The sequence below is a fragment of the Balaenoptera acutorostrata genome, chromosome 11 (genome assembly GCF_949987535.1).
Source record: "Balaenoptera acutorostrata chromosome 11, mBalAcu1.1, whole genome shotgun sequence".
Taxonomy (NCBI): domain Eukaryota; kingdom Metazoa; phylum Chordata; class Mammalia; order Artiodactyla; family Balaenopteridae; genus Balaenoptera; species Balaenoptera acutorostrata.
The window spans coordinates 78,633,600-78,643,903 of NC_080074.1; the positions used below are offsets into that span (position 1 = coordinate 78,633,600).

Here is a 10,304-nt window from a genome sequence, read left to right on the forward strand (position 1 = left end):
TATAATTTGTAATGTTAAATCACTTATTTGTCTTATTGAGGATTACTTGCAGGTTATGAGTCACTTCTCTCTTGCTACTTTCAAGGTTCTCTATCTTTGGTTTTTGATGGTTTGATTATAATATGTCTCAATGTGAATCTCTTTCAGTTCATCCTATTGGAGTTTGATGAAATTTTTGGATTTGTAGATTCATGTATTTTATCAAATTGTGTTAGCTTTTCAGCCATTATTTCTCCATATATTCTTTCATTCTCTTTAACTCTCTCTTCATCTTCTTGGGATCCCATTATGTCATGTTAGTATACTTCATAGTGCCCAAAAGGTTCCTTAGGCTCTGTTCATTTTACTTCCCTTTTTCCTTTCTATTCTTCAAAGTGAATAATTTCAACTATTCTATCTTTAAGTTAATTGATTCTTTCTTCTGCCTATTCAAGTATACTGTTTATCCCTCGAGTGAATCTCTTATTACAGCTGTTGTATTTTTTTAACTCCAAAATTTCGGATTCCTTTTTATAATTAAAATTCCAGGAGTGGAATTGCTGAATCATATGGTAGTTCTATGTCTTTATAGATATTCTCTATTTCGTAAGGCATCAGTCTCCTGGTTTCATTTAGTTTTTTGTCAGTGGTTTCTTTTAGATTTTTGAGCAAATTTAAAACAGTCGATTTAAAGTTTTATCTAGTAAGTCCAATGTCTGGGCTTCTTCAGTGATGGTTTATATCAATTTACTTTCCTATGAATGGGCCATACTTTCCTGTTTATTTATATGACTTGAAATGTTTTTGTTAAAAACAATATTTTGAATATTACAATGTGGAAACTCTGGAAGTCAGATTTTCTCCCTCCCTAAGGTTTTCTGCTGTTGCCTGTTGAGAGGTGCAGTTGTCCATTTGTTTTGTGACTTCTTGAAGCTACTTTAGCAAAAACTTGTTTTCCTTGTTGTATATAGTCACTGAATTCTCTGTTCCATTATCTCAACATTCAGCTAGTCACCTGACAAGGGTTTCCTTAAATGCTGAAATTTAGCAAAGTTTTCCTCCACTAAGCATTTCTCTAGTTGCTATAAAATTTTCATTAGTTTCTAGGGTTCTACAAATGTTTATTCTGTCAAGCGTTTTTTTTGTTTGTTTGTTTTTTGTTTGTTTTTTTTTAGTTGAAGTATAGTTGATTAACAAGATTGTATTAGTTTCAGGTATACAGCATAGTGATTCAGTTTTTGAAGATTATATTCCATTATAGGTTATTATAAGGTATTGGGTATAGTGCTATACAGTAAATCCTTGTGGCTTATCTATTTTATCTATAGTAGTTTGAATCTGTTAATATCATAATGCTAGTTTGTCCCTCACCCTTCTCCTTCTCCCATTTGATAGCCATGGGTTTAATTTCTATGCCTGTGAGTCTGTTTCTGTTTTGTATTGCAATTCATTTGTATTATTTTTTAGATTCCACATATAAGTGATATCATACAGTATTTATCTTTCTTGGTATGAATTATTTCACTAAGCATAATATTCACTAGGTACATCCACATTGCTAAAAATGCAATATTTCACTTTTTAATCACTGAATAATATATATGTGTATATATACATATATGTGTATTAATACATATATATTAAGAAGATATATATATAGATCGCTATATATCGAGATATATATATATATATATATATATATATATATATATATATATTATATATATATATATCTTCTTAATCCAATCATCTGTTTCATTGGGTGCATGTATATTTTCAAATGAGTGTTTGCATTATTTCCATATATATATTCAGGAGTGGAATTGCTGAATCATATGGTAGTTCTATTTTAATTTTTAAAGGAACCTCCATACTGTTTTCCACAGTGGCTGCACAAATTTACATTCACACCAACAGTGTAAGAGTGTTCCCTTTTCTCCATATCCTCTCCAACATATTATTTGTAGACTTTGATGATAGCCATTCTGACAGATATGAGATGATAACTCATGGATCTGATTTGCATTTCTCTAATAATTTGCAATGCTGAGCACCTTTTCATGTGCTTGTCAGTGATCTGTATGTCTTCTTTGGAAAAATATCTATTCAAGTCTTCTGCCCAGTTTTTAATTATATTGTTTGGTTTTTCAATATTGAGTATGAACTGTTCATATATTTTAGATATTAATCCTTTATTGGTTACATCATTTACAAATATTTATGTAAAAGAGTGTTTTGCCTATGTTCTCTTCTAGGAGTTTTAAAGTGTCATGTCCTATGTTTAGGTCTTTAAAATATTTTGGGTTTATTTTTGTATGTGGTGTGAGATAATGTTCTAAACTCATTGTTTTACATGTGTCTGTCCAGTTTTCCCAGCACCACTGTCTTTTCTCTATGTATATTCTTGCCACCTATGTCTGGATGAATTAACTGTAGATGTGTGGGTTTATTTCTAGGGGCAGTATTCTGTTTCACTGATCTACATATCTGATTTTGTGCCAATACCATGTTGCTTTGATTACTATATCTTTGTAGTATGGGATACCAAAGCATAACTTTCTCAGAGGTACGGGATGGTTATACTTCCAGCTTTCTTCTTTTTTTTTTAATCAGGATTGCTTTGGCAATTCAGAGTCTTTTGTGATTCCATATAAATTTTAGGATTATTTGTTCTAGTTCAGAGAAAATTTGTTCTAGTTCAGAGAATCCTTGCATTGCTGGAATAAAACCCACTTGATCATGGTGTATGATCCTTTTAATGTTCTGTTGGAATCTCTTTGCTAGTATTTTGATAAGCATTGCATTAAATCTGTAGATTGCTTTTTGTAGTACAGTCTATATTAATAACATTGATACTTCGAATCCAAGAGCACAGGGTATCTTCCATTTCTTTGACTCATCTTCAATTTCCTTTATCAATATTTTATACTTTTCCACAAGTATGTCTTTCACTTCCTTGCTTAAGTTTATTCCTAGGTTTTTCTGTTTGTTTGTTTTTGTTCATTTGTTTTTGAATGTGATTTTTTTTAAACATCTTTATTGGAGTATAATTGCTTTACAATGGTGTGTTAGTTTCTGCTTTATAACAAAGTGAATCAGTTATACATATACATATGTTCCCATATCTCTTCCCTCTTGCATCTCCCTCCTTACCATCCTCCCTATCCCACCCCTCTAGGTGGTCACAAAGCACCAAGCTGATCTTCCTGTGCTATGCGGCTGATTCCCACTAGCTATCTATTTTACATTTGGTAGTGTATATATGTCCATACCACTCTCTCACCCTGTCACATCTCACCCCTCCCCCTCCCCATATCCTCAAGTCCGTTCTCTAGTAGGTCTGTGTCTTTATTCCTGTCTTACCACTAGGTTCTTCATGACCTTTTTTTTCCCCCTTAGATTCCATATATATGTGTTACCATACTGTATTTGTTTTTCTCTTTCTGACTTACTTCACTCTGTATGACAGACTCTAACTCCATCCACCTCACTACAAATACCTCCATTTCATTTCTTTTTATGGCTGAGTAATATTCCATTGTATATATGTGTCACATCTTCTTTATCCATTCATCCGATGATGGACACTGAGGTTGCTTCCATGTCCTGCCTATTGTAAATAGAGCTGCAGTGAACATTTTGGTACATGACTCTTTTGGAATTACGGTTTTCTCAGGGTATATGCCCAGTAGTGGGATTGCTGGGTCGTATGGTAGTGCTATTTTTAGTTTTTTAAGGAACCTCCATACTGTTCTCCATAGTGGTGGCATCAATTTACATTCCCACCAACAGTGCAAGAGTGTTCCCTTTTCTCCACACCCTCTCCAGCATTTATTGTTTCTAGATTTTTGATGATGGCCATTCTGACCAGTGTGAGATGATATCTCATTGTAGTTTTGATTTGCATTTCTCTAATGATTAATGATGTTGAGCATTCTTTCATGTGTCTGTTGGCAATCTGTATATCTTCTTTGGAGAAATGTCTATTTAGGTGTTCTGTCCATTTTTGGATTGGATTTTTTGTTTTTTTGTTATTCAGCTGCATGAGCTGCTTGTGAATCTTGGAGATGAATCCTTTGTCAGTTGCTTCATTTCCAAATATTTTCTCCCATTCTGAGGGTTGTCTTTTGGTCTTGTTTATGGTTTCCTTTGCTGTGCAAAAGCTTTTAAGTTTCATTAGGTCCCATTTGTTTATTTGTGTTTTTATTTCCATTTCTCTAGGAGCTGGGTCACAAAGGATCTTTCTGTGATTTATGTCATAGAGTGTTCTACCTAGGTTTTCCTCTAAGAGTTTGATAGTATCTGGCCTTAAACTTAGGTCTTTAATCCATTTTGAGTTTATTTTTGTGTATGGTGTCAGGGAGTGTTCTAATTTCATACTTTTACATGTACCTGTTCAATTTTCCCAGCACCACTTATTGAAGAGGCTGTGTTTTCTCCACTGTATATGCTTGCCTCCTTTATCAAAGATAAGGTGACCATATGTGCATGGGTTTATCTCTGGGCTTTCTATTCTGTTCCATTGATCTATATTTCTGTTTTTTTTTTTTTGTTCCAGGCTTATGTTTATTAAAATCTAAACAAAGGATTCCTCTGCAAGGTATTTTCCCATGTGATAGAGACAGCTGCCCCACTGCCCTCCTACATTCGCTCTAACTTCCAGTGACAAAAAAGGCAGAGGGTGATACATGTCATTGATTATAAAAATCTATGCTCTGTAATTTAAACAAATTCCTTTCCAATGTGTTTAGTTATTTCTGAAGAACTCCATGGCTCGTCAGTCGGCTAGCAGGCCAATGGACAATCATCGCTAACTACAAAGTACTTCGAGTCTATAAATTCATCTCTCAAGTTTCGACATTTGAAGAAAAAAGCGCTGGGCAGAGAATAATAAACAAAGACGGGATAACTGAATCAATCCACTGAATCAGTCCACACCAGAGTTCTTCATGGCCCATCACCAGAGCTAAATTTCTTCAAAAATCAGATTCCAAATGTCCCACAATCTCTTTCAAATGTGTGTTTTTACAAATTAGGGAATCACCATTTCTTTACAGGAGCATGTAAACAGTTTTCACCTCTGAAGGAGGGGTCTGTAAAACCTGAGAACCTGTATAACTGAGAATCTCTTCGGAATGACATGTTTACGCTGAGAGAAGGGACAGTGGTAATGTTCTCTCATGGTTCACAGGCTTTTGTTGATGTTGCTGGTGTTTTCAATCAAAGAAAAGATGGAGTATCTTTTCTAGGTCTTGCAGGCCACTTTCTCTTTTTATCATCTATATGATTGTTCAAGTAGAACAATTATTAGAAATCTTTAAGCTATTATTTCTGGGCCTTCCTTAATTTCCTTGTAAAAAAAAAAACTACATTGGAAACATGCAATACCTGATTATTCAATTAGATGAAGCAGCACAAGAAGAGATCCAAGGACACCCCTACTCACATCAGACAGACAACTTGGATCTGAAAGATTAGCACATTAAATGACTGCCAAATAATCAGATTCCAAACATTAAAGACAATTACATATCAAACAGACAGCCAAACACAGTGGTATGTTTTAAAAGATTGTGCCCACAATAAGCAAATGACATAGTGATGGAACATCAAAACAAAGCTGATGAATAAAAAGGCATACTCTAAAAGTTCAGCAGTAGAAAGAACAGTTCTTTTCGGTTTGTTTTGTGTCTAATGTAGGAGGAAAGGAAAACAGGTGTATTCAAATCATTTTCAGGTGAAGGGTTCTGTCAGTTGAAGCAGTTAACGGTGGCTTCTTTCTCCCCAGACCAAAGCAGTCTTTTCTTCCATTGGCTTCTGAGAATGTGTTTAGTGTTCCGATGTGTAGAAGTGATACATCAGGGCTACAACCAGTGCTGAGATGGCTGGGATCACCCAATTGGTCCACCAGCTGGAATTAGAATCAATAGTAGTAATAAGAGTTTCCGAAGGCTTGGTTATCTTTGACCTGTCATCTGGATGCAGCTCCCCAATGATAAACGTTTTGGACAATTCTCGAGCATCCGTAGAGTGTCCGACATCCTCAAAGTTTTCAGTAGCATCACCTCCAGCTTGTTCCCTTAAGACTTCTTCCCCACCGGGGTGCTCCTCCAAAAATTTGGTCAAATCGTACACCTTGTAATGCAGGATCAGCCAGGTGCTCTTGCTGTCGTTGTGCTTCTGGATCTCTTCCAGGGTATAGTACTTAACGGCTTTGTCGGACTCCTCTGCCATTTCGGAACGCGTCGAGCCTCAGGCCCTAAAAGGAGCAGTGGAGCCGGGCGGAGTTCAGCGGGCGTCTCCGCGAACTCGCCCTGGGACATTCCCCAGGGCCCTGCTCCTATATTTCTGTTTTTGTGCCAGTACCAAACTGTCTTGATTACTGTAGCTTTGTAATATTTTCTGAAGTCAGGGAGCCTGATCCTTCCAGCTCCATTTTTTGTTATCAAGATTGCTTTGGCTATTCAGGCTCTTTTGTGTTTCCATACAAATTGTGAAATTTTTTTTCTAGTTCTGTGAAAAATGCCTGTGGAATGTTGATAGGGATTGCATTCAATCTGTAGATTGCTTTGGGTAGTAGAGTCATTTTCACAATGTTGATTCTTCCAATCCAAGAAAATGGTATATCTCTCCATCTATTTGTATAATCTTTAATTTCTTTCATCAGTGTCCTATAATTTTCTGCATACAGGTCTTTTGTCTCCTTAGGTAGGTTTATTCCTAGATATTTTATTCTTTTTGTTGCAGTGGTAAACGGGAGTGTTTTCATAATTTCACTTTCAGATTTTTCATCATTAGAATATCGGAATGCAAGAGATTTCTGTGCATTAATTTTGTATCCTGTTACTTTACCAAATTCATTGATTAGATCTAGGAGTTTTCTGGTAGCATCTTTAGGATCCTCTATGTATAGTATCATGTCATCTGCAAACAGTGACAGTTTTACTTCTTCTTTTCCAATTTGGATTCCTTTTATTTCTTTGTCTTCTCCGATTGCTGTGGCTAACACTTGCAAAACTATGTTGAATAATAGTGGTGAGAGTGGGCAACCTTGTCTTGTTCCTGATCTTAGTGGAAATAGTTTCAGTTTTTCACCATTGAGGACAATATTGGCTGTGGGTTTGTCATATATGGCCTTTATTATGTTGAGGAAAGTTCCCTCTATGCCTACTTTCTGCAGGGCTTTTATCATAAATGGGTGTTGAATTTTGTCGTAAGGTTTCTCTGCATCTATTGAGATGATCATATAGTTTTCCTCCTTCAATTGGTTAATATGATGTATCACATTGATTGATTTGTGTATATTGAAGAATCCTTGCATTCCTGGAATAAACCCCACTTGATCATGGTGTATGATCCTTTTAATGTTCTGTTGGATTCTGTTTGCTAGTATTTTGTTGAGGATTTTTGCATCTATGTTCATCAGTGATATTGGCCTGTAGTTTTCTTTCTTTGTGACATCTTTGTGTGGTTTTGATATCAGGGTGATGGTGGCCTCATAGAATAAGTTTGGGAGTGTTCCTCCCTCTGCAATATTTTGGAAGAGTTTGAGAAGGATAGGTGTTAGCTCTTCTTTAAATTTTTCATAGAATTCGCCTGTGAAGCCATCTGGTCTTGGGCTTTTGTTTGTTGGAAGATTTTTAATCACAGTTTCCATTTCAGTGCTTGTGATTGGTCTGTTCATATTTTGTATTTCTTCCTGGTTCAGTCTCGGCAGGTTGTGCATTTCTAAGACTCTGTCCATTTCTTCCAGGTTGTCCAATTTATTGTCATAGAGTTGCTTGTAGTAATCTCTCATGATCCTTTGTATTTCTGCAGTGTCAGTGGTTATTTCTCCTTTTTCATTTCTAATTCTATTAATTTGAGTCTTCTCCCTTTATCTCTTGATGAGTCTGGCTAATGGTTTATCAATTTTGTGTGTCTTCTCAAAGAACCAGCTTTTAGTTTTATTGATCCTTGCTATTGTCTCCTTCATTCCCTTTTCATTTATTTCTGATCTGATCTTTATGATTTCTTTCCTTCTGCTAGCTTTGGGGTTTTTTTGTTCTTTCTCTAATTGCTTTAGGTACAAGGTTAGGTTGTTTATTCGAGATGTTTCCTGTTTCTTTTTTTTTTTTTTTCAAACATCTTTATTGAAGTATAATTGCCTTACAATAGTGTGTTAGCTTCTGCTTTATAACAAAGTGAATCAGTTATACATATACAATATGTTCCCATTTCTCTTCCCTCTTGCATCTCCCTCCCTCCCACCCTCCCCATCCCACCCCTCTAGGTGGTCACAAAGCACCGAGCTGATCTCCCTGTGCTATGCGGCTGCTTTCCACTAGTTATCTATTTTACATTTGGTAGTGTATATATGTCCATGACACTCTCTTACCCTGTCACATCTCACCCCACCCCCTCCCCATATCCTCAAGTCCATTCTCTAGTAGGTCTGTGTCTTTATTCCCGTCTTGCCACTAGGTTCTTCATGGCCTTTTTTTTTTTTTTTCCCTTAGATTCCGTATATATGTGTTAGCATACTGTATTTGTTTTTCTCTTTCTGTCTTACTTCACTCTGTATGACAGACTCTAACTCCATCCACCTCATTACAAATACCTCCATTTCATTTCTTTTTATGGCTGAGTAATATTCCATTGTATATATGTGCCATATCTTCTTTATCCATTCATCTGTCGATGGACATTTAGGTTGCTTCCATGTCCTGGCTATTGTAAATAGAGTTGCAATGAACATCTTGGTACATGACTCTTTTTGACCTATGGTTTTCTCAGGGTATATGCCCAGTAGTGGGATTGCTGGGTCGTATGGTAGTTCTATTTGTAGTTTTTTAAGGAACCTCCATACTGTTCTCCATAGTGGCTGTATCAATTTACATTCCCACCAACAGTGCAAGAGTGTTCCCTTTCCTCCACACCCTCTCCAGCATTTATTGTTTCTAGATTTTTTGATGATGGCCATTCTGACAGGTGTGAGATGATATCTCATTGTAGTTTTGATTTGCATTTCTCTAATGATTAATGATGTTGAGAATTCTTTCATGTGTCTGTAGGCCATCTGTATATCTTCTTTGGAGAAATGTCTATTTAGATCTTCTGCCCATTTTTGGATTGGGTTGTTCGTTTTTTAGTTATTGAGCTGCATGAGCTGCTTGTAAATCTTGGAGATTAATCCTTTGTCAGTTGCTTCATTTGCAAATATTTTCTCCCATTCTGAGGGTTGTCTTTTGGTCTTGTTTATGGTTTCCTTTGCTGTGCAAAAGCTTTTAAGTGTCATTAGGTCCCATTTGTTTATTTGTGTTCTTATTTCCATTTCTCTGGGAGCTGGGTCAAAAAGAATCTTGCTGTGATGTATGTCATAGAGTGTTCTGCCTATGTTTTCCTCTAAGAGTTTGATAGTGTCTGCCCTTACACTTAGGTCTTTAATCCATTTTGAGTTTATTTTTGTGCATGGTGTCAGGGAGTGTTCTAATTTCATACTTTTACATGTTCCTGTCCAATTTTCCCAGCACCACTTATTGAAGAGGCTGTCTTTTCTCCACTGTATATGCTTGCCTCCTTTATCAAAGATAAGTTGACCATATGTGTGTGGGTTTATCTCTGGGCTTTCTATCCTGTTCCATTGATCTATATTTCTGTTTTTGTGCCAGTACCAAACTGTCTTCATTACTGAAGCTTTGTAATATAGTCTGAAGTCAGGGAGCCTGATTCCCCCAGCTCCATTTTTCGTTCTCAAGATTGCTTTGGCTATTCGGGATCTTTTGTGTTTCCATACAAATTGTGAAATTTTTTGTTCTAGTTCTGTGAAAAATGCCAGTGGTAGTTTGATAGGGATTGCATTGAATCTGTAGATTGCTTTGGGTAGTAGAGTCATTTTCACAATGTTGATTCTTCCAATCCAGGAACATGGTATATCTCTCCATCTATTTGTATCATCTTTAATTTCTTTCATCAGTGTCTTATAATTTTCTGCATACAGGTCTTTTGTCTCCTTAGGTAGGTTTATTCCTAGATATTTTATTCTTTTTGCTGCAATGGTAAATGGGAGTGTTTTCGTAATTTCACTTTTAGATTTTTCGTCATTAGTGTATAGAAATGCAAGAGATTTCTGTGCATTAATTTTGTATCCTGCTACTTTACCAAATTCATTGATTAGCTCTAGGAGTTTTCTGGTAGCATCTTTAGGATTCTCTATGTATAGTATCATGTCATCTGCAAATAGTGACAGCTTTACTTCTTCTTTTCCGGTTTGGATTCCTTTTATTTCTTTGTCTTCTCTGATTGCTGTGGCTAACACTTCCAAAACTATGTTGAATAATAGTGGT

At 36.0% G+C, this 10,304-nt stretch overlaps 1 protein-coding gene across 1 annotated transcript; it reads right to left on the reverse strand.

The window, feature by feature from the left end:
- Positions 1–5,048: 5,048 nt before the first annotated feature.
- LOC130709231 (cytochrome b5) lies at positions 5,049–6,313 on the reverse strand. The gene has a single exon (XM_057556786.1). The coding sequence runs from the start codon at positions 6,211–6,213 to the stop codon at positions 5,809–5,811; it is 405 nt and encodes a 134-aa protein (XP_057412769.1). The 5' UTR covers positions 6,214–6,313; the 3' UTR covers positions 5,049–5,808.
- Between the last annotated feature and the right edge of the window lie 3,991 nt (positions 6,314–10,304).